Source organism: Myiozetetes cayanensis, unplaced genomic scaffold, assembly GCF_022539395.1.
Source record: "Myiozetetes cayanensis isolate MyiCay16 unplaced genomic scaffold, myiCay2020 scf12, whole genome shotgun sequence".
NCBI lineage: Eukaryota > Metazoa > Chordata > Aves > Passeriformes > Tyrannidae > Myiozetetes > Myiozetetes cayanensis.
The window spans coordinates 24,665,739-24,689,949 of NW_026086826.1; the positions used below are offsets into that span (position 1 = coordinate 24,665,739).

The 24,211-nt window shown below is 49.8% G+C and overlaps 1 protein-coding gene and 1 long non-coding RNA gene across 2 annotated transcripts in view; both read right to left on the minus strand.

The window, feature by feature from the left end:
* The window catches only part of LOC126635481 (uncharacterized), a 157,164-nt gene extending 142,004 nt beyond the window's left edge, over window positions 1-15,160 (minus strand). Inside the window, exons 1-2 of the long non-coding RNA XR_007627723.1 lie at window positions 15,066-15,160; window positions 10,570-10,653 (exon numbers count right to left, since the gene is read on the minus strand). This is a non-coding gene — a long non-coding RNA (uncharacterized LOC126635481). The remainder of the gene's footprint in view (window positions 1-10,569; window positions 10,654-15,065) is intronic.
* Window positions 15,161-15,781: 621 nt separating this feature from the next.
* FASLG (Fas ligand) lies at window positions 15,782-20,340 on the minus strand. Its single transcript, XM_050306854.1, has 5 exons — window positions 20,292-20,340; window positions 19,430-19,821; window positions 19,031-19,076; window positions 17,536-17,586; window positions 15,782-17,126 (listed from the first exon to the last, which is right to left on the minus strand). Exons 1-5 carry the CDS (start codon window positions 20,338-20,340, stop codon window positions 16,732-16,734), a joined length of 933 nt encoding a protein of 310 aa, XP_050162811.1. The 3' UTR covers window positions 15,782-16,731.
* Window positions 20,341-24,211: the final 3,871 nt, after the last annotated feature.

Genomic DNA, 24,211 nt, shown 5'->3' on the forward strand with positions numbered 1-24,211 from the left:
TCTGCCTCCCCCTTTGAAAGAGGGATAGCCTTTCTCCACCCCCACCATTCCAGCTGATAGCAAACTCAGCCTTTCTTCAGTCAATTAAGTGGGGAGGGCGGGGAAATGGGAGTGACAAAGGGTTCACACCTTCAGACTGTTCAAACAGTTTGCAATCAAACACCCATGGAGCACCATCGAGGTATGACGAAGAAACAAGAGGAACCCTGAATATCCACTGTTTTGCCAAGCAAAGCAAAAATCTCACTTGGAAGAAGCGAGAGTCACAATGTGTTGGGACTGCCCTGGCAGTAGCATGTGCACACTAGACTGCCCCCACAAACTGCCTTGATTTTCTCAAGTTCTTATTTAAAGCAAGCATAATTCCAAAATAGAGAGAGTGACAGCCTTCCCACTGCTCCTGCAGCGCTGTTCCTCCCACCCCGATGTGGATGCCACCATCGGGCTTTCCCCTAGGGCGTCCTCGCCTTACTCTGCACAGAAACACCGCGACTGTGCCGCGCACAGCTGCCCCAGGGCAAAGGTTGGGGCACAGGACGCAGCAGGGCAGCCTCAAAGGGCAGCCCAGCTCAAAGCAGGAAGGAGAAAAGCCAACCGCGGGAGGAATCCCCGCCTGCTCCGTGCAAAGGTGACCCAGCCCCGGGGCTGCAGCGGAGGAGCTCGGCTCTCTCATCTCCAGAGCACATTTGAATTTGAGGAGGTGGGGATGCCCCTGGAGCTGCTGCGAGCAGCTTTTTGGAGGCGTGGGACCACCTGTGAAGCTGAGGAGGACCCGCCGCTATCAGCTGCAGCGAGATGATCTCTTGGTTTCCTGGAGGGGTGACGGTGTGAGTCACTCAGCAGTGGGAGGGTGGTTTCATGTGCTCATTGGAGCAGCCAAAACGTGAAACCCGTGGGCGGGGTAAAAGCAATCCAGATGCAAGTGATTCTGGGGGAGGCAGAACCACCAGGAGGATAGCATTTTTCCTACTTATTTGGGTATCTATAACACTGATCCCACCACTCAGAACTACTTTGCACCTCTCCCCTCCCCTGTGCCAGGGCTGATAAGCACAATGGCCACGTCCCAGAGTTTGGAGCCCTCTGAGTCTGCTCCAGTGCCACACTGCCCAGCCATCAGCATTTCTGCTCAGCCTCCACGTATTTCCCTTTCTTTATGCCTCCCACCTGGGGAGCTCCCTCCATATGTTCCTCCAGACACTTCACCTGATACCAAGGCTTTCCCTTGCCACAGCCTCCGGCCAGGGCAGGATGAAGTGGGAAGGTTTCTTACAGCAGGTGCCACTTTGGACAGAGAGGGCACAGCAGTGCCACCCAGATGAGCTCCCTGCTTGCTGGGAGGGAAACACTCATCCCCCACACTCTCGAAGCCAGCAGCATTTTCACCAAGAGCAACACTCACAGAATTACAAATCAGCACAGTAAAAAAAAATCAGAAAAATGGGGTAAAACCTCAGAGGAGAAAGTATTACAAGAATCTTATTGTCCTAACAGCAGAATTACAGCTAGAACAAAGATCTCAAATCCTTTGCAACATCGTCCCCAAAGGTAGAAGAAAACCCAACTCCCATTTACCAGCCAGCATAGCAAAGTAAGGCACTAATGTGGTTTTCAAACAAGGATTTAAATGAAGAGTCTCCCATTAGCTGGGAAATAAGAAACATCCTGTTGTTCCAAACCTGCTGACAAACATGCATCCCCTGGCAAAAGACAAATGAGGAAGCCTGGGAAGTGGCAATACTTTTGCCCAAGCAGGGAGTTTTAGAGCAAGACAAGAAGGCTTTAAAAAGAGAAATGATACTTCTCCCCCTTATTTCAAATAAACTCATTTCATACACGGAAAAATAAGAGCTCTGAGACAAAACACCCAGGTTGCCCCATCTCAGCACACGGATGAGAACTTGAGGTATTACAGGATGGAAACAGCACTGCAAGGAATGAACCTTCTTCACCCAAAACCTTTCAAAAACATTCCCAGGGACTTATGGAAAGAGGATTCCCACCTTCCAGTCTCACTCAACAACCCTGGACAAGCATGTTTAACACTGGCAATAGATGTAGCAGGAGGACCTCACCCTGAAAAACTGGCAGGAAGGTGCTCAGCCTTTGACAAAGAAACCAAAGGGAATACATAACAGTTGAAAATGAAAACAAAATAGAAAATATATGATGGAGAGGGCTTTGCATTTCAATCCCCCAATACAGCTAATCAATAGACACATACAAAACTTCTTGGCCCTTTTCCAGCCCCACTGCAGAGAGAAGGCTAAAAGCACACTTAGCTGAGGCACAACAAGGCAAGGACAAGACCTAAAACAAGTTAAAAGATCCATTTGTGCAGGGGCCACTGACATCTGGAGCAGGACTGGACACCCATTCCTTCCAAATGCTGCTGCTCCATTTCCCATGCAGGCTACCCAAGCTCAGAGAAGTCCTGGGTTGCTGCTACACCAAGTCAGCACTGGTCTTCAAGCTCTACCCACTCAGCCCTCCTGCCTCCTCTCATCTCACTCCTCCAGGGCATGGAACCAGGTGGTGGTGGTGGAAAAGGGGTTATTTTCTTTTCTGTCTAATGGAAATGCCTACCTAGTGCCTTATCTCACCAGATCAGCTCTCGGAGGGGAAGCACTTGTACTGCATTGCTTCTGACGAAACAGTGCCGAGGGAGTTTGACCCAAACTGCATAGAAATGTCCCCCAACACCTCTCCTAGACTCAAACCACACCAGGCACAGCACCCAACCCCACCCTGGAGCAGCAGCCCCTCCACACTACAGAGCCGCAAGAGTCCCTCTTCCCCCTTACCTCACACTGCAGCATCCACAGCCAGCTCCAGCCAGCACCTGCAGTTGCTCCACTCCAGTTCAGAGTATCCCTCCTGCTCCAGGGGGGTTCATGGCAGGAAGGCTGGGAACACTCCAGCTGAAGTGCCTGCGTTGGGGCACAGCCCTGCACACGCCTATTTAGTCACTTTGGCCCTTACTTGTCAGGCAGATGCCTGAGGGAGAGCCAGTGCTCAGAGGGGCAGAGAGGGAGCACAGACCATCGGGTAAAATCATCAAGAGCGATTTCTCAGATGGCTTCCTTTCCTGTAAACACTGTTTGATCCCTGCGTGACTGCTGGTTAGCAGAGTCTTGCTCGCTCTCATGAGACACTTAAGGTTCACGTTTTGGTTTACGACCACAGGAGAGTATTTTTGTAACTGCAGTCCTGAAGGTCTTGCAGTCCCAAGGCTTGCAAATAGGGTGATGTGGAGCTGCACAGTAGCCAAGTCATGGGGGTACAGCTTTCACTGTTTTTGCAGCCAGACAGCACAGACAGGATTTGAGATTTTAAGAGCCAAGGTGCACCAGTCCTGCTGCAAACCAGGGATCAGTGACACTGGAGGGGAACAGAACATTCCTTTTCAAATAGGATTTTGCTGCCTTCACAACTTGTTGCACCTCTGTATCACCAGCTGTCCCAAAGAACCACCAGAGACATCATTCCAAGCAGTTACACTGAAAATGTGGTAACCACACAGCACACCACCAGCTCCTGAGTCAGACAAAAGGTCCCCACAGCCTCTGTCCACCCTCTGGCACCATCCAGAAACAGATATTTGGTGGATTATTTAGAATTCAAACCTCCTTTCGAAGCACTTTCTCAGTAACCAGAGATGAAGTAGCACAAAGTCAGACCACTCTCAAACCCACACACCAAAATCCAAGTCCATAAAATACCATAGGCCTAAAACAGTAACATTAAGCTGCAAAATTTAAAGCACAAAAGTAAGAGAGTACACAGCCTTACCTGCTGGACAGAACAGCACAACCAAACCACTCCTTGCTTCCTTTACCCCGCTTTAAGTAATTTGCCCAATTAGGGCAATTAACATTTGCTGTGCCTTGCTCTCCACACAGGTGTGGAGGATGACACAAATAAGAATTTCTTAGGCTAACTGAGCACCAGGTGTATCAGCGTTCACCCAGATTAGCTTGGTTTTCACCAGTGAGTCTCAGGCCTTTCTCTGTTAAGTGCAAAACCTCTCTGCATTTTTCCCCAAGAATGGCAGTGTTTAACACTTCAGCACTAAGCTGCATTCTCACTACAAGGCAAACACTGCAAAAGTTGGCTAAGGAGTAGGAGAGATCAAAGTCACCCACTTCTGCCTTTGGTCTCTGCTCCTCTCTCTATTCCAGTAACATAGGAATGGGTAAAAAGGGATTGGGTGCTGTGGTCAGTTCATCAAACATTGCCTCTGCTGCTTCCTCTTCCTCAGGAATTGGACTCCTCACACTCTTCCCCTGCTCCAGCATGAGGTCCCTCCCATGGGAGCCAGTCCTCCACAAGTTTCTCTAACATGAGTCCTTCCCATGGGCTGCAGTCCTTCACAAACTGCTCCAGCACTGGTCCCTTCCCCAGGGTATCATCCTTCACAGACTGCTGCCACAAATCCTGACAGCAAACCAGCTCCAGCAGGAGCTCCTTTCTCCACAGGTCTACTGCCCTGCCAGGAGCTTGCTCCAGTGAAGGTAACTCCTGTTGGGTCACAGCCTCCTTTGGGCATCCACCTGCCCCAGCACAGAGTCCTCCACGAACTGCAGGTGGGTATCTGCTCCCTCATGGACCTCCACGAGCTGCAGGGGACAGCCTGAGTCACCATGGTCTGCACTCTGCTCCAGCACCTGGAGCACCTCCTCCCCTCCCTTCTTCACCAAGTTTGGTGTCTGCAGAGCTGTGTTTCTCACATAACCTCACTCCTCTCCTCTCCAGCTGCCAGGGTGCAGGTTTTTTCCCATTCTGAAATGCATTGTGCCAGGGGCAGTTCCAGTGTCACCCATGGGCTCAGCTTTGGCCAGTGGTGGGTCCATCTTGGAGCCAGCTGGCATTGGCTATGTTGGAGATAAGGGAAGCTTCTGGCATCTTCTCACAGAAACTACCCCTGTAGCCTCCCCGCTACCAAACCTTACTGTGTAAACCCAATACACTCTTCTCACTTTTTTCCACTTTCCCCAGCATGTCCTGCTTGCCCAAATAGTACAACCCTTTCGAAGCCTAAGGCAGTTCTGTTACAAATGTCTGACTTGGCTCAAGACACCTTTTTGCATGCTGAGCCACAAAGACAGCAGTGACCCATCTCTTGGTAAGGATGCCTCAGTTAAACGGGTTATCAACGGCAGAGGAAGAACAATGGGAGGCTGCAAACTGTATCCAGTGAAGAGGTATCAAAGGATTTCTCTTCTGGGCACTCAGGTCCTTTGCTTTCACCTGAAAACTGAGCACTTTTCTGGTGAGCCAACCTAAAACTTTCAATTTGATACACTTCATCTCACAGTCAGCCCACAAGGGTCCCAAGAGACCCATGTGACAAATCTTCAAAAGAACTGGGAAAGCTCCAGTCCCAAAGAGATTCAATACCACCTTGTTTGTCTAAAGCTCTTCAGGGATACAGCTGGAAGTAGCATTACTGTGCCTAGCTGGTGAATAGTCTCATTAACACAATACTGGCAATAGCCACCTCTAACATTTTTTCACTTATTAGGATCTTAATCTACTTTTGAGTCTCCTGGAGATTTTGCTTTTAAGGTAAGCTGAATTCAGCTTCCCACTTAACATTCTAAAGCAATCCAGGTATGATTTTACCAGAACCCACTTTGATATGGTTGTATCTGATACCTGCATCCAGAAGTAACGTATCAACAAGTCTGCAGATCTGCATGTGTAAAGCAGGGTGTTCATTTAAATTGTGCCCTTTAAACTTCCCGGCTGTAGCCTTCAAGACCTCCATATATTTCATCACAAGCTGTCCTGACTTAAGACCCTTCCCTGCAGAGCTATTTCCCGAGAGTACTCACCCAGCCATGGCTGGGAGGTGCAGGATGCACAGCAAAGTAGGCTGTCTCTCAGGCTACAGACGTGACATCCCTGCTCCCCCTCACCAAAGCCCTCCTAAGACCCCATGAGGAAATTAAGGTGGAACAGCAGTGGATCAAGACCACCGCCAGAAGCACACAACCCCCCCGGCTGTCCTGTCCCTGTTCTCAGTAACCTCCACTTCCTGCCCAAGGTGGCTTGATTTCCTGTAGCTCTTTCCACAAAATAAAGAAGAAACATTTTCTGTTTGTATCTGATGTTCTAATAAGCCCCGAGCTGTTTGTCACAATTTGCTGCTGATCTGCTCCCTTCCAGGTGGCAGAGAGGCGTCACGGGGGACAGCCCACCACGAGCACCGACGGGTGGAACAAGCCTGTCACCCCAAAGGTGTCTGGAATGGGGGGGAGCTCTTCAACCCCTCCTGCACATCCTCTGCTCCTCTCTGGCTGCTGGAGGAGGCTTTCCCTGTGTGAGAGTATCACCCTGAGTGCACATACAGCGCACAGAGAAAGGACAATTCTGGCTTGGGGCTGGGCTGGGACCTGGTGTTGAGCCACAGGATAAGAAAGTGGGAAAGGCTCTCCGGAGCGTCCCTGTCCAGTCTCCTGTGCCAGGCAGGGCTAACAAGTAGAGCAGGGTGCTGTCACGTGTCAGCCCACCCTGTAGTTCCCAGCCACTGAGTTCCTGGCCCATGAGGAGGCAGAACCTTTTCTTAAGAGTGTCTTCCTGAGCTCAGGGCACTCCAAGGGAGGCTGAAAGCTTTGGAGAGAACACGCAGTCTTGCAAAGGCCTCACCCTGTAGCCACAAGCCGTGACCTCTGTGTCCCAACCACAGGAAAGCCTCATTTCTGGGATTAAGATAAACCCATGGCAAGCCTGCCAGCCAGCCAGACACTGGTACCATCCCTCCTCAGGCTCCCAGGCACTCACAAACCTCCCAAGGCTAAAGCCAGCAATTTCAGGGAAGGAGCACTTGTCACAGTTTAGATCAGCAGCGCTTCCTGCCCCGCCACCACCAAGCATCAAGGAAACCTCTGAGCGTCACCTCCCCCAGGGCTGGCAGGGCAGCACAGGTGGTCAACACGGCCCTGCAGGAGACACAGGACCTCTCCAGAGCCAGGGATACACAGGCCTGCAGCACCATGGAGAGAACCCAGTCCATGGGTGCCAGAAGCACCGCTGGATACCCTCAGCACCACCCCAAGCATTCACCTGGTCACAGGGAACAGGCACTGCCGCGGGAGCACCTTTCTCAGCAGTGAGGAGGAAGGAGCTTTCAAAAGGTCCTCAGCTCAGCACAGGCCATGGTAGTGCCAGAGCTCTTGGGCCAGCGAAGACTCCACCACCCTTGGTGGAAGGACAGACCTGGTCTACCCCCAAGCCCTCACCACCACAGCTGTGACTCACCCGTCCCAGTGGAAGAGTCATCTGCAGAATGCAAATGTTTGTGATTCACCTGTGGGCCTCGTTGTCTCCAGGCTGTTTTGGAACACTGCTGTCTCACAGTGCCACACTGCCCGGGCAGGTGGGGGTGCTGATGTCACAAACCACAGGTTCTCCTGGCAGCACCGTGTGGTAGAGCCCAGGAACACAGGCAGGACACCAGCTTACCTGAGTGTTAGTGGTGCATGTGCCAGGGAGCTCAATCCTGGAGCTGCCCTACCTACAGCCAGGACTTGTTGTGCAGCTTTTCCACCAGAGAACATGTTGATGGACCTGTGGCTTCACTGAGCATGGAGACCCCTGCCACTGGCCATCCAAATGCTAGTCCTCTCCAAAGTCCCTGGCTCCACCCCATTGTTTCAGCTTCCTCCTTTACTGCAGGGTTAAAGTGTGTGGCCACACCTTTGCTCTGCTTCCCTTCAGTTGAAAATTACCCACACCATCACAAACTGCACACTGAGAGTCAGTTCAGACCAGTGTCCCTGAAATACCAGGCTCTGAGACAAAGGACACCATATCTGTGAATCTAATGACGTTGTGAAGGGAAAGGATGCACTCTTTGCTCATCCAAGCAGAGTTTGAAGGGCTCTAATATAGTTCCACCCTTCTGTCAGCCCTCATACCCAGCTCCCAGCCTCAAGCAAGGCATTCAGGGCATTCCCTCCCCAGCACTTACTGTGGCACCTCTGTGTCCTAACCTCCTTCCCAAACACATTTCCTGGCTGCTCACAAAGTCACTTCTCTGCCAGATGCAAAAATCTTGCAGGAACAGCCAGACTTTGTGGGGAGGGCAGGGAATGAGTCCTAAGGGGATCATGGAGTGAGCCTGTGGCAGAAGGGCAAGCCTTGAGGGTGACAGAGATTTCTCTGGGGCAGCGAGAGCGTGTTGGTAGCCGGAGGCAAGGTCAGGCTGTGAGTACCAAGCACTGCCCGTTTTACTTCTGTTTTATTCTCCCTCCTTGCTCTGAGTTGTCTCTCACTAAAAAGAGGCATTTCTTAGTTTCTGTTCAGGCTTTCCTTTCCAGCCACTAGCCTGTCAATTTAATTTTTAAGAGACTTCAGACCACCATCCTGTCCCCAGCACACACGCAAGGACTTGGGTCAGTGAATCTCCAGCAGCTCAGGTAGCTCCAGCCACTCCCACAAAACAAACACGTTTCCCATGGGAGTCCTCCAGCCCTTCAGGTTTTAAGCTCGATATTAGGGAATTAGCCAACACTGGAAATAAAAGCATTACATCAATTGCAATACAATTACATTCGGTTTCCTGACAAACGTAAACACAACACACTTCAAGGGTGCTTGCTACCTAAAGTGCGGACAGTTTTACCTGCTCCCTGGCTGGCTGGAGGTTGCAATACGCGTGGGCTTGCTCCATTTAAGGGGTAAAAATACCTGCCTACAGGCACAGATAGTACTTGTTCATTATTAATGACCGCCACTTCCCACACATTTCTAACGCCTCAGTCACACGTCGTTCGCTGTGCCTGCCGTGTCTCTTCCCCTTCACAGTCGTTTCCAGACCCTCCTGTTGTGCCCCACTTTAACACCTTCCTTCTCTCTAACACCTTCCCGGAGCGGTGCCACTGCTTCCCAAGCATTCCCGGAGCGGGGTGGCAGCCGGCTGTGCCCAGGGTGTCTGTGAGGAGAGCCCGAGGCTGCCCCACATCAGGCACAGCCCGACCCCCTCAGTCACTGACCTGGCGCCGGCCCCTCGCCCGGGCTGGCGGTGCCTCTGGGGAAACACCTTTAAGAAAGGGAAAAACGTTTCCCAGCAGCGAGGAGTGAGAGGAAAAGGTGTGAGAAACATCCCAAGGATGGAGGAGGAGGAAGGGGAAGACGCTCCAGGGATCCCTGCAGCTTCAGGAGACCACACTAGACTGACAGCCCCAGGGGAAAGCGTGAGGAGGGAGGGGTGGCAAGGAGGAGCTGTTTTATCGACTGGCTGCAGCCCCCATTCCCAATCCCCCTGCACTGCCTAGGAGTGACAAGGGGACAGCTAGAGGAGCTGGAAGTGAAGGACCAAAGGGAAAAAAACGGGGTGGAGGTGTGTGGAGGGTGTTGCTTTGTCTTTGTTTCTCACCAACCCAATCTCTTTCACTGGCTAATAATTAGTTTCCTTAAAGTGAGTCTCTTTTGAGTTGAGGGTAATTGGTAATTCATCTACCTATATTTGCCCATGTACTACCATGAGCCTTTCCCTCTTTTTTTCTCCTCTCTGTGTTGTTGAGGAGGGGGAGTGAGAGTGGCCGGGAGGGGAGCTGGGGGGTCAGCCCACCCCAAGTACCCAGCAGTATTTAAATTTCAAGCCCTGAGAGGTGTGTACCCATCCAGCATGTATCACTTCTCCAGCCTATTCCAGGTGAGAGCCTGAGTACATCACACACGGCTCAGCCCTGCTTGCCCCAGAGTTGCACGTAAGACACTGGCCCTGTTCAGCACACAGGGATGCTGAAAGGGGGGGAAAAACCATTTCTGCCTGCATGTCTGGCAAAAATTTATTTACAGCCCTGGCAGGGACTTTGGAGACCACGCAGCAGCATGGAAAAGGAGGAGTTCCTGACAGACATACTGCCCAGCTGAGCCAGCAGCTCCGTGCAAGGCTGAGGGTTTCCTGGGAGTCAGCATGGCTTGCTGCCTTTTACATCAGCAAGAGAGCAGAGTACTTCAGGTTCACATTTTTGTGTTCAATGTGCTCATCAAGACCACAGGAAATAGCACAACACTTTTAAAAAGTAGGTCTAGGCAAGGAGGGGAGGGGTAGCATTTTCTTTCCTTTTTTTTTTTTTTTTTTTTTTTTTTTTTTTTTTTTTTTTTTTATGGAGGAAATCAGAAGTAAAGAATGAAATGAGTAAAAAGCAGTTAAAGAAAGACTGAATTTCCAAACCAGTTGTGTGATGCATTCTGTTAAATGGTTCTGCAGGAGGGTTTTCACACCCTAAAGGCAAAAGCAAAGCGTTCAACAGTGGTAACAGACTTGTATAAGGGTACAAACCACTAGAAAACAGTTGCGAGAAAACAAAGGAGAGCAATTTGGTCACAACAAAAGGTCAAACTTTCAAAGAAGGCTGTACAAAGAAACAACACTTGCTGTCTAATTGAAGTTCCTGGAGAGTCAATCGTTTAAGACAATGAACACGAATTTCTTTTCTCTAAGCCATCTCCTTCTCTCATATAACATTATTTTCTCTCTCCAGAGAGCTCGGCGTGCTGATTGGACCGGATGGGCTGGTAGAGGGGAGAGGCTCATCACTGTCACCATTTCCTTACCCACTTTTGATGCTGGTTATAACCCCATCACGAGCACCGCGTGAAATCCACAAGCTTTTCTAGGTAGGGTTTCCAGGCAATGAGCTGAAACACAGAGAAACGAAAGTGCTGCTTAACCAAGTGCCAATCCGAGGCTTTTTTTTTTTCCAAATAATTCAGTGGGGCTTGTATGGCTGCTGGTATGCTCTGCATTCAGCTCCAACGCTCCCAAACAGCAATCTGGAGCGTGGCAGCCTAGAAGCTGTCTGCTACCATATTCCCATGTTCTTTTACTTCATCCCCTCAGTGTAGCCTCCAGTCTCCTTCAAGCAGCAGGGATGGATTTCTGCTCATTTCATGTGAAGACAAAGGATGGCAGTGGGGAGAACAATTCTGGCTGAAGTGCTGGTCAGTGCTTTCAGGGTAGGGTCCCACAGGAGACAGGAATCAGTCCTTGGAAGCAGAAGTTCCCAATACCCATTGCCACCTACAGCCTCTGCAAAGAGCCTGGTGCCAGCAGGACCTGTGCAGTTGGTGCTCTGCTCCTTCCCAGGGGTCCTGTGCACAGCACTGGTACTTCTCTTGTAGCACTGCAATCCTACCAGCTCTGAAACATGTCTAATCTGAGACTTGGAGGGCTTTGGGTACAGTGACTATGAGGATGCATAGACTGGCAGGTGGATTACACCATGTCTTGCCACTAAACATCCCCCTATGCAGAATAAAAGGCACATGGTGACAAAATAAACACTTCAAGGCAGGGAGACAGTACCTAAGGATAGTTCAAACTCAAATAAGAAACTACCATCCCCTTCTATCCATCAGCAGCCTTACCTGAGCCACATCCTCCAGCCCACAGGTTGCAAGTGAGGAGTTTTGAGCAAAACGTTTTCTGGACTTCCATGGTTTGGATTTCTCTTTCAGGCCTTTAATGAAAGCTAAATCTTGGATACCTGTTCTCCATGCAGAAACCTTATTAGGAGACACAAATGTTCCTCTCTGATGCCTTTTTGTCCGAAATCTTTTGCCTCTGTGTTGGCATAAACTGCACTTTAGTGAGGAGAGAGAGAAAAACATCAGGAGAAATGCCTGTCCCCAGTACAGGGCTCAGGAGTCCAGTTTTGATAGTTATTCAGATGGCTCAAAAGGCCAGCTACTCCCCTGCCAGTGCAGGAGTCCAAGCTGAAGGTCCCAGGGAATTAGCTGACCAGCTGTCTTTCACTTCCCAAGAATGACCTGACAAAGGGGAACTGAAGGAGTCACCCAATAACAAAAGAAAAACGGACAGGAGACTTTTTCAATTATTGTTAAAGGAAACTGGTTATGAAGCATGGGGGAAAGAGAGAGAGATGTGAAATCTCCATGACGGTTTGTGAGGGGGGAGAGAAGCTGATTCTCTAGAGAGAGAGCTGAGTGATACAGAGCGTGCTGAGGAATGGGGAAGCAACTGAGACAGAGGAAAGTACACTGGCTTTGTTATTTCACCTAGAGCTTTTAGTCTCTTTGCTACCCAGAGGAGCAAGCAGCTGATTTTCAAAAAAAGTGAGTCTTCACAACAGAAAGCCTGTGTGCCTGTTCATGTGCCTGCTGATGTCTTGGCAGGGGTAACCAGTGCCCACCAGGATGATCCTAAAGCAGCATTGCTGGTCTCACCACAGGCAGGGGGTGGGGAACTCAGCGTGTCTTCACAGCTCTGCCTGGCAGAGACACCACTGCAGTCACTGCCAGCCAACTCCTGCACCCCTGCCTAAAGTCCCACATCTCCTCTAACAGGTTATGTGGAACATTTGACTCTCTGCATTACACCAAGAGATGAATCAGCAACAAGTTTTCAAGCTTTTCTTCTTCTCTTTTTTTTTTTTTTTTAATAATTAAAATCAATAAGAAATTCATATGCAACTTGCCTCACCTTGCAGTGAAATTTCTTCTCTCTTTACTCATCTCATTCTCTCTTTTGCGCTGAACCTCAGTCATGCCTAAAATTTGCAATCAGGCTGTAATATAGCCATGCAAGACCACTACAAGAATAATAATGATATCTAAGTCTACATCTCTTCCTTTTTCTCCTCTCTCTAACCACTAGACAATGCTCCTTCCCAACCTGGTAAAAATTTGCCAGGGTCTGTACAGCTCCTTGGGCTGGAAGAAGTGACCCCACAAGACACTGTAACAGAAACTTAGAGAGCCCAAGGCTGGCTTCAGGTAAATGAAGGAAGGAAAAAAAGGAAAACAATAATCAACCTCCAAAAAAACCACCAATAAAATTTGTCAGATCAAAGAGAAGGTTACTGCCTGAACTCACAGGATTTGAGTGTCTTCAGATATATCAATTCTTCCATTCTTACTCATATTCTTCTCCCTGGGAGGGCTACAGAAATAGTTTTATATAACACCTGTCACCAGTGACAGTTCCAGCTAACCATCCAAGCTCCGAGGTTTCCGAGACAACACACGTATCCGAGAAAGCCTGACAAGAGTCAGTCCCTCTTGTGGCTCCATTTCTTGTCTCTGACCCCCTCAGGCACCCACAGGGGATCAGCTGGAGATCAGCCACTGTTCCTTTTGCTTTACCAGTCACCCTCCTCCCCACCAAGAGTAACCACGGGCTGGTGAAGAGCCAGGATACACGGATGAGGGCTGCTGCTCATAGCTCTCCAGGGAATATTTCTCCTCTCTGACCAGGTTTTGTTTGGTTCCACTGCACTTGCACTGTAGGAGCAGCAACGACCCAACCCACACAGTCCTTTCCATAATGCAACCCTGTCTGCCACCTTGTTTGCTGCACACACTGAGCCTACTCAAGGTTTTCAAGACACTGGCATCCTGCTCTCGCTTTTCCTCCACCAAGGCAGGCAGCATCAACCCTGATAGGCATCAACCACCAAAGAAGAAATATCTTTATCGAGCACCTCGCTGTGCTTGGCTGCAGAGCAGCACAAATGGTTGCTGTGCAGAGCCCTGAGTTGGCCAGCTGCACATCCAAATGCACAGCCATCACCTGGGAAGGGTTCAGCTGCCCAGGAGAGCTGCCTGTGGACACCTTCCACTATCCCAGGTTGCTCCAAGCCCCGTCCAATCTGGCCTTGAACACTTCCAGGGGTGGGGCAGCCACAGCTTCTTTGGGTAACCTGTGCCCGGGCCTCACCACCCTCACAGTAAAGAATTTCTTCCTAACATCCAATCTAACCCTGCCCCCTGTCAGTTTAAAGCAATTCCCTCTTGTCCTTTCACCCCATGCCCTTGTCACAAGTCCCTCTTCATCTCTCTGGGAGCCCCTTTAGGCACTGGAACGGGCTCTAAGATCCCCCTGGAGCCTTCTGTTCTCCAGGCTGAATAACCCCAATTCTCTCAGCTTGACAGAGCCTAATGTCAGCATTAAATATTCACTAAGTATTTAATGGTAACAATAGGCACTCATTTCACTAAATGAACAGCTCATTAGCTAGATAAACAGATGACTTTAATAGAGCCCTTGTGGCACAAGCAGCCTATGAACTGACTCAGAGCTGTTTGAAATTTCATAATCCCGTCACGATCTTACTTGGAATCTTTAGTCAGAGCCCACAAGCTAAGTAGCGGATTTGCTGTGAGCAGTTTAGAGGGATATTTGAGGATGGGATCACAAAGCAGAAACACATGTCTTATTGGCATCTGAGCATCTGTGCTGCTGACTGTACAGTCACAGCTGCTCTCTGATTCTGGAGCAAGCCTAGCAGCACCCAGCTTTATCCTGCAAGGATAAGCCAGCTCTGTCCACCTCAGGAGACCCCAGCACTATTTACACATAACAAGGCCATCCACCCCACTGTGCCACTGTCTCTGAAACGTGCAGGTCTCTGTTGCCTTTGGCATTTCAGATAAAAAGACAAACAGAAGCCTGTCCCCTCATGACGTGCAGCAATAGCAGCTGCTGCATCCTGCCCCAGAGACAGCTACAGGCAGAGCCTGGATGAATTACCAGGTGCTGACTCAGAGAAGCCTTTAGGAGCTTTCCAACCCTTCCAACACCACACTAGCAGGGAGCATAACCTCAGAGGGAGTTCCTCTGGGCACAGAATGCCCTGCCTCTCTCTCCAAGCTGTTCACCAGTAAAGAAGGGAAGCATGTGATGTGCTCAGCTAGTTTTGCTACAGGAACAGCTGAAAAGCTTGCAGGCACATGTACATACAGATTCCCACTCCCCATTTGGATGTCTCAGCACTAGGAGAGCAACACAGCGCAAAAAGAGGATGGCAACTTCCAGCCTTTCCTGGCAGGGTCTGGATCCAGCATCGCCATCTCTGTGCTATGTGGTTTGCCCCTCTGATACTAGCAGGGGTGGGGTAGTAAGGAAGAATCAGTCAAGCCAAAAGGTCCCTAAACTTCATCTGTTTGATGTATGTTCCATCCTGAGAAATGCAGTGGAACCATCTGAGTGCGAGTGCAGCAGTGGGTGTGTGAGCAGAGGCGCAGTGTTCCCTTCACACTGGACAAACCAGCAGCCAGACCACTGACAAATTTCCAAGAAATAGGCTTACCTGAAGCAAGAAACAGCAAACCACAGGCCACACGCCATCAAGCTGAGAGCACAGGGGAGAGGAAAATAAATGCAGCAGACTGCTGAAGAGCAGACCAACATCAGAGCTGCAAGAAGGCAGGAACTGCAGGCAGAAGTGGTGATGCAACACAGCTGCAGCCTTTGGGTCCTGCCTGGTGGTAGCGTGACAGACAACTCTGGGGATACAACTGCACTGACCAGAGTGAGCAAACAGGGTTTTGTTTACACCACTTCCTTTCCTTGTCCTTCAGACTGCCCTGTGACAAGTCATGCAGAGGACCACGGTGTCTTTGGGGACAGCAGTGCTTCTGCTCAGCAAAAAGTGTCTGGCTCCACTCAAGCTCGAGCCTGTGTTTTGAGATCAGGCCCTTCCTGATGGTCAAAGGGGGCTTGGGCTGCCTGGTCCGTGCTGCCCATATCACACCTCCCCAGACCTCAAATCCTGATCTTTGCATGCTGGAGTCCCAAAGATCCATGGAAGGGATCCTGTGCAGAGCCAAGCAGGCAGTGAAGTGGGATGAGGCTCCCAGATTTCTGCCATGCTGCTGGAGGAGGAACAAGGTGCTGGACCCTGATCACAGAAGCCTTCAGTGTTTTGGCCATTGCAGAAGCCTGTTGCACCAAATGAGGAGAGGATAGTGTCACTTACTAGAAAAATATGTCTTTATTTACCATCGGGGTTTTGCTCAGGATAGAACATCTCATGACAAGGGGCTCAACTGAAGCCATGCCATGGATAGATGCCAACATGTCACCATATGCATCATGAAGGGGGTGGCAGATCCACAGGGGATCCTCACATCTGGAAAGAGCAGGAGGTGGGGTGGAAATGGTGCTTTCACCTTAAGCCCCACTACCCTGCTGTTCAGATCCTGTCAGCAGAGCACGTGGCCTCCCCACCTGATCCACCCCCACAGCGTGGTCATGGTTCCACTCCAGGGTCAGGACCCCCCTCATGCCACCACTGCTTCTGGCATGTTCCGTGCAAGGTACTTGGGAGGAGTTAAATAAAGGGCTTGAGGAGCATTTTCTGGGATGGGAACAGTTCGATAACTAAACACAAGATGAACACACCAGCTGTAACAGCCTGGCTTGCAGGCAGGTGCCCGTTGGACAGCAGGCACAGAGCCCAGTGCCCAGGCAGGGTGGGCAGCCATGGCCCAGGGTGAGCAGTTGTTGGCACTACTCATTTCCACACCACTCCCTGCAGTGTGGCACAACCCAGGCACTTGCAGTCCGGGCTCAAGGGACCTCCATAATGCCCACCAGCTGTCCCTGCTGGCCCCAGCTCACCAGGGCCATGACACCATGTGGGGCTGCAGGCCCCAGCATCTTCTCAGGTAGCAAGTAGTGAGTTTCATTAGGGTCTGCAGCACACCACGTTTTGAGTTTGCTGGGGGTTTCTTTGTAAGGAGAATATGTGCAATTCTCTTCAGGTTGACACAGTACAGCTCTGGTGCTTCCCAGGTGTCCCCTTTTAAGCCTTTACCAGTGGCTTGAACCCTCTCACGCTGAAGGCCAACACATGGTTTCTTGGTGAGTTCCGTGGTGTGTGACCCCAGTTTGGCCACTGCACTCAGGCAGCCCTCACATCCTAGAGTGCGTGTGTGTGTGTGTGTGAGGGGGGCTGCTGGCCACACTCCACTTCAAAGCTTAAACAAGCCAAAGAAAGTCTTGGATTCCTCAAAATTAACCAGAGCGATTTTGGAGACGTTGACGTGCACGCTGTCCATCTTCCTGAGACTGAACAGAGCTCCCAGGTTGCTTTTCCGGGCCCATGTCCTCTGACCCGTGCAGTAGTTGATGCCTTTGTCCTCCATCAGCACGTGGCTGCCCGGGGAGGTCGGGTTTCTCTTGTAGACAATGTGTGTGAGCACCTGGCCGTCGCAGACACTGCCCCGGAACAGCACGTTGGAGTACACGAAGTACAGCCCTGTCTCGTTGATGACGAGCCCCCGGTCACGGTACTGAATGTCACTGGTGTAGGCATGGCCAGAGATGGGCTCCCACTCCAGAGGGAGGCCCTGCTGAGATGGGCTCCCTGGAAGGTGAAACAAGAAGAAAAAAAAAAAAAAGGTGGTAAAGTACGACAGTTGTGTGGGTTTTTTTCCTCAGTCGCACCCCACGTCACAAGTCAAGCATTCTCCAAGACCTTGACTGCAGCATGGAAAGTTCACCCTGGCACCTCACCAACACCAGCCCCTTGTGACAGCTTCTGCCCCACACACCCCAGAGGCAAGCCAAAAACAGGCCTTGCTGAGACAACTGAATGAGGAGGAGATTTTATCTGTGGAGCAACTTTCCACTGTCAGGGCACAGCTGTTTTCCAAGGAAAGTAGGAAGGCCTGTGTGAGGTGGGCTCCTCACAACTACAGCCATGACATCCTCTCACCCCAATCACATCTGCCCTATCTCCTGCTCCCGAATCCTGCTGGTCCCTCAGCACATACCTGTTAAGTGTGCTGCCTTTCTTTCTTCTTTTTTCATTGACTCCTTCTGCCCTGCACAAAAATAGGGATGACGTTAGCCATGTGGCCAGGGAGCAGGAGAGAGCAGGAGGGAGCCAGCCACAAAGCTGACACTTGAGACCCTACAAACCACCCCACTGGCCAGGCAGAGCCTGTCCTCAGGGAGGCAAAGCACAGCTATGAAAACTCTGCCTTTCCTGGAGGCCTCGGCTTCCCTTGGACAGGTGGGCCAGCTACACCAACATCCAATATGGATCCCACCCACTCCATCCTTCCCTTCTTATCAGCATCTACTTCACTAATTATGTTATCTATAATTTTAGAAGCAGCCTATTCTTTTCTCAAGCCAATTAAATTTTCCTCTCCTCTCCCTCTTCTTCTTTACACTATTTCCCTGTTTCTATTTATTTCTCCATCCCCTCAAGAAATTCAGGGTTACTACTTAAGTTTGGCTTCTGCTAAAGAAGTTTTAGATCAGAGCACTGAGCATCCAGTTAAAATGACAGTTCCTCTTCTCCTAAAGTGGAAAATTTATTGATACGGGAGTTGGTGGGAACCAGGACTACCCTTTCCAGAGAATTTTCCTATTTCCAAATTTGTTTTCATTCACTATCAGAACAAATTGGAAAGAAATTAACTTTTCTACTAACCAAAATCCTCAAGGAGAGAAAATAAAATAAAGCTTTTCAAATCTAGCAAAAATTGTCGAGAGAGCTGCAAATTTTTTTCAGACTTGGCCATCTTCAAGAAGGATATTCTCACTGATAACATTAACATGGAATTCAAACGAAAAAATAATAGTTTGGAAGTTCAAAATACGATTTTTAAATTGTTCCATCCAAATTGAAACTCTTTCTTCTTTTCCTAAGTGAAACCAAGAAAAATTGGCAGGTTCTTGTGGAAAGTTTCAGTTTCACTGAAATTACATTTCTAAGAGAAAAACTCTCTACATGTAATCAAGCATTTCTCAACTAGATTAGTACCGAAAGACTTTTGGAAAAAAATTAGGTGTGCTTTCAAGGGTGGGAGTTAATTCCTCACTCCAAACAAAATAGACTCCTCTACATCCTCCTAGAATCTTCTAAGATTAAGGAAAAAAGTAAGGAGAGAAAGAAGTAACACGTGCAGTGCCCATTTCCCTCCTCCTTCCATTCACGTTGTTGCTGTGTCAGGGCAGCCAGATTCTGCCTTTCACGGCAGAGCACTCCCAGTACCATTGTCACGCTGGGAATGGGAAGCCCCAGGATCTGTCACACTGTCCCAGGAACCTGGGTCTGACACCTCTGAGCAGTCCAGTGGGGAGGCTGCAGGACCGCATCCCCACAGCCCTGAGATAAAGCTCTTTGTCTGGCCAAGCACGAGAAATCAGCACTCCCAGAGCATCAAGCTGTGACCCCTGATGAGGAGAGGAACGAGCTGGACAGGAGCACTCACAGCTGCTGACACAGGCGTTCCTTCCCCAAGTACATCAACTCACCTATGAGTTTCTCCAGAGCTGGAGGGATGTGCTCAGCGCTGGCAGACTGTCAAAAGACAAGAGTGACACTGTCTTAGAGTGAGAGCATAAGCAGCCAAAGACTGTCCTTGGCAGTGGCACATTCTGGGTGCTCACGGGGAGCTGCAGAGTGCTAACAAATATACAGGGAGAGACCTCACAGCACTCAGGAACGCAAAGACATGCAGATACATCTGTCACCAACCCAGCAGTCCCTCACAGTAATAAGCAACCCCACTTACTCTGTCACGGCAGACACTGAAGTAAGCACGGTCCTGCCCCTTGGGGAGCTTTGCACCACCCGAGCATTTCAGACACAATTTCAAGTTTTTCCTTTTCCCTGTTTCCCCAGGGATGCGTGACCAGCCAGGCAAAGCTCACCTCTCTGAGTTCAGCCAGTTCCTTCTCCAGTTGAAAAATCCGAAACATGCTCAGCCCCACTCCAGTGAAGGCCAGCAGGAGCAGCAAGTAGATCACCAGGAAGTCAAAGCCCTTCCTTTCTCTATTTTTCCCTGGCTTTCTCCTTCGGTCGGGTACTGGAGGTGGGAAAGGAGCAACAGGGGGTGCCGAGGGGCAGGAAGTACTTGTTTCAGCACAGCCGTCCACCCAAAAAATCGGGGGGTAGACGTAGTTCAAGTTCTGCTGCATGGCCGGGAGCGGGATGGGCTGGACACGTTTGGTGTCGTCCTCCATATGGCAGCCAAAAACTGCCGGGGTTGTCCCAGGCTGAGCCCTGGGGGAGCTCCCAGCTCTGCCTTTGTACGCCTGCATCCCTGCATCCGGTGAGCACCCGGCCCAGATGCTGCGACTCTCTGAAAGCCTCAAGCACCGACAGCAAACCCCAAAGAGCTTCCGCCCTCGGCTGCAGGCTCGGGGCACGAACCTGCTCCTCCCCCGCGAGGCAGCGGGACCAGCCCGCGGGGCTCGGGAGCCCAGGGCGCTCCCGCAGCCACGGGCTGAGGGTACGAGCGCTGCGCTGCCAGTCCCGGGCTGAGTAACAGCTCATACCCACCACCAGCCACTCTTTCCAGCAGCCCACTCGGACAGAGGCGGCTGCTTTTCCACTGCGGTGTCCCAGACCACCAGCAGAGCAAAAGGAACGACAAAACCTCTGGCACCCCGCACCAGAGGGCAGAGACAGAGCTGATGGCTTCTGCCCTCGGCAGAAGGATGAGTAACAAATGCCAAGTGCAGCTGTGAGTGCTGGGGAGTCACTTCATTTCACACGGGACAAATTCCTTACCACTGTCCATTTTGCATCTGACTTTTTCCTTGGCTGCTTCACAGGGCATGAGTCACAGACACCATCCCACTGCGATAAAAAACAATCTAAGTCAGAAGAGGAGGACACAGCGAGTGCTGCAGCCTCAACAGAGCTGCCCCAGCATCACCAGCCCAAGCAGAGCTCGGTGGGCTGCCCTCACCTCCACTGATCCCCCAGGGCACCAGCCAGGCTGAAACAGGGGATTGCTGTGATGTGGGGCACAAGCAGGCTCTTCTGGCAGCTTCTGCTCTCCCTCTTACCTTTGCAAATACTATCTCCAGTCCCACAGTCCTCTTCTAACCTGAAAAAGCCTCACAGAGGGAAGGGTTTTTTTATCATCTCTCCAGGTCAGAGCTGAGCACCAGAGGAGGATCTAGCCTGGCTGGGTAACTTTTGATTAAAGCCAAGGGCAGACAGTGCCACTCATCTTAGTAAAATTTCTCTTGGCTTTCAAGAAAGCATCCAGAATCCAGGCCATGCTGCAACGACCAGCATTTAACTCATTACAAAATCCTAATGAAGAGAGACAGGGACAGTTCCATTCCTCATTTTCCATTCCTCATTGACTGCAGATTTGAGTGATCACAATGAGATTTTCACAGAGAGTTACAGGCGCACACAGGTGATTATAAACAGTTTGTTCTGGCATTTTTACAGAAGTGTGCGTTTGTAAAGTAGTATTAGAAAGCTGAAATGCTTGATACAAGAACAAACTGGAGACCTGTGGCTGAAGGAAGTGATCCCAATAAACAGGCTTTGATTTTGAGATCTGAGAAGAGCACACTTGAATAATGTATGTACACTTGTTTCTCCAAAGCAAGGGCTCAGCTCTGCCTCCAACCACACCAATACATCAGATGTGCCGCCAAAACCATGCCTGCACCACCAGACACCCCACTGCTTTTTGAAGATGTTCACCACAGCCCTTTGCTGCAGCAGCGACGTGCAGCGAAAGAGGTTTCAACAGCCCCGTCTGGCTCTTCCTTGCACTTCGAGGTTTCTGACTAAAATACACAAAGCGACATAAATCCATCTCCAGCAGTTCAAGCTGGGTTATGCCCACCCTCTCTCAGCACCCCAGAGCAGCATTCCCCAGACAGCACAAGGACAGGTCCCCATCCACTCCCATGACTGTTACAAGAGAGTGTCATGCAGTAGCTTTGCCTGGAGAGGATCCATTCCCAAGTTTTTCCTGACACCGTGTTTAACACCAGAATCTTATCCTGGTGGGATTGAGGGCACAGTAGCAGCCTCCCTTAAATGTCAGAAGGGTTTTTATTTCTCACCCACTCCTTCCTATTTTCACAAAGATGCTTTTTTAATTGGTGGGTGAGAGGGAGAGACAATGAAATCAGCTAAAGCCACTTCAGCTGCATCTTGGCTTTTGAATGCTCCAATCAAGAGCCTGCTAAATACCATGCCATGGCAAGCCAGTGATCAGATATTTTACCACCAAAGGACTGTGCTTAGTGCACAACATTCCTCCAGGAACCTCTCCCTTCCTCACACACTGCACTGTGCTGGTCCTGCTGTCACACCTCGTTTTCCCTGTCACCAGCTTCAGACATCACCAAGATGAGACACTGGAAGACAGTGGCTGTGTTTGCACAGCACGTCATGATCACAGAATCACAGAGCAGTTGGCGTTGATTTAGACGAGGTTAAGCCCTCCTAAAATATTGGACAAGGACATCCTGGCAGGACAGGAGGGCACAAGAAGGACAAAACCCATATCAGGTTTGTCTATCTGGCTCCCTATCTCCCCTTCTTCAACCAGTCTGCAAGATGCACACTCTGTTTCCAGCAGACTTATTATGTAATTTGAACAGAAAAAGGTATTTTCAAAGGGAAACGCCTTCCATAACTTTTATCAGAGAATTGTTCCCCTTTGCCAAAACCAACAAAAACATGACACAGACTGAAAAAGAGGATTTGCTCAGAGGAACACCCTCCATCCCCACTTCACCCCCAGAGGAGAGATGGGAGCTCTTAATAACAATACACACAATTATGTTAAAGTTTATTTTGACAGCAGAGAACCAGCCACAGCTACAAGTTTGTATCAGCAGATTTAGGGACAAAAGGATGACCTGCCTGAAATATCTCAAAGAAAGCAGGATTTGAACAATGATCCAGATCTAATACTTGACAGAAAATAAAACCAACTTAAGTGTGAGTCTCTGTGTAGGAGAGGTTCTCATCATGTTTTGGACAGTCTGTCTGAAAGCGATTACCAAACGTTTCCTATTACACTAATGACTAGTGGAAATGCCAAAAGCAACCCCTGAAAGCCCACAGGCCTGCATAAATTACACCCAAGATCTGAGGAAGTTGAGAGTCATTCGCATTCAGAAAAAATTATTCAAAACCATGAGGACAGGGAATTACATCAGAAGAAAACAAGTCTAGAAACAAAGACTGCAAATCAAACTCTTTAGGTAGAAAATACCATATGAGAAAGAAAACTATTCTGAAACTGAGAGGCTCCTCAGATGGACTTGAGCTCCCAGTAGGGAAAGCCCAGGGATTCCCAGGGGTTGGCCCATGAGAGCTCACATACAGCACCAGGCAGCTACAGACAGTCCTGGAACCCACTTCCAAGTCTATATGAGAGGATCTTCATCTACTGAAGCCTTGGAGAGGCATGGAAGACACTAGAACTCACCCAGCCTTTGTAGTTGGGGTGCTGACATCTTCGGGTTGTTTCCTTATTACATGCTTTTTTAACAGTTTGGTTTCCCAAATGTGAGTGATGCTTTTCATTTCCTCAGTGACTGCTCTCTTTGCTACAGCACATGTAAAGCCACGTCTTGGTGCCAACAGCTCATAGGGGGGACATTCAGATATTCACACTTGAGCAAGTTTCAAAATCCATTGCTAACAGCTCAGGACTGGTGTTGCAGTGCTTAATGTGTCCCTATTCCAGTGTGCAAGGTGACTTTATCCTCTCCTTCACCTGAATTCCAACAAGCCGACAGCAGCCCTGAATTCAGCAAAAGAGGTACAGGGTTCTGTCCCGAGGCGGGAAAGAATCCAAGGAGCCAAAGCAGCCGAGCAAAAGAGAAATAATTAAACTATTACTCTGTTGCTTTCATTTCAAGCAAGGAAATGAGGTATAGTGGTTATGAGGTAAGGGGATCTATTCTGAGAAACAGAAGCAGGTCAGTTCATGTCGTACAATAGTTTAGTCATGGGAGAAAACATAACGAGGTGCTGTGGCCGCTCAGAGGTTGTGAGGAAGACCAAGGAGGACGTGCAGATGCTGATTTCCCGTCTCCTCCCCACTGACAGCTGAGAACTGCACTCACAAGCTCTTCAGCAGGGGCCGTGCCCTGCTCCAGGTTCTCAGCACAGTGCCAGCCTTTGCCCTGGAAAACACCAGCTGGCTCTGCTGGCCAATGTGGCCTAATTGGTATTTGACAATTTTGTTTTCTTGGGAGCAGCCTCAGCCCATTAAAAACAAACGAACAAAAAACCCCAAACCAGCCAACCAACAACAACAAAAAAATAACGAGATCTACCAACAAAATCCCCCAAGATCTACCTTGAGATCTCCACTGAGTCCCCCAGGATCACACCTCAGCTCCAGGCCACTCAGCAAATTCAGGTCCTCCAGCATTGGTTTCGTGACAGAGCCCAGCACCAGGTGTGTCCATCTCACTACACAGCCCAGACATCAGCTGACTTCCCAAAACCCTGAGGGACCTTCAGCTCACTTTCCTGGGATTTAACTTTGAGCTACAGGTGGTTTCATGAGCAGTCTACACAACCTTGATGTTCCAGCAGTAACTGTGTCAAATTATGACTAATAGAAGATTCATCACCTGCTTTAAGTTGTTTATCTGGGAGAAAAGAAATATAACAGGGATTCTTGTTTGCTGCGAGTTTGTGCAGGGCCT

Coding starts and splice junctions, on each gene's coding strand:
- FASLG (XM_050306854.1), bottom strand. CDS start 20,340: ATGCCCTGTGAAGCAGCCAAGGAAAAAGTCAGATGCAAAATGGACAGT. Junction 19,077..19,429: donor AACTGGCTGAACTCAGAGAG/GTGAGCTTTGCC, acceptor GTCTTTTGACAG/TCTGCCAGCGCTGAGCACAT. Junction 17,587..19,030: donor AGCTCTGGAGAAACTCATAG/GTGAGTTGATGT, acceptor ATTTTTGTGCAG/GGCAGAAGGAGTCAATGAAA.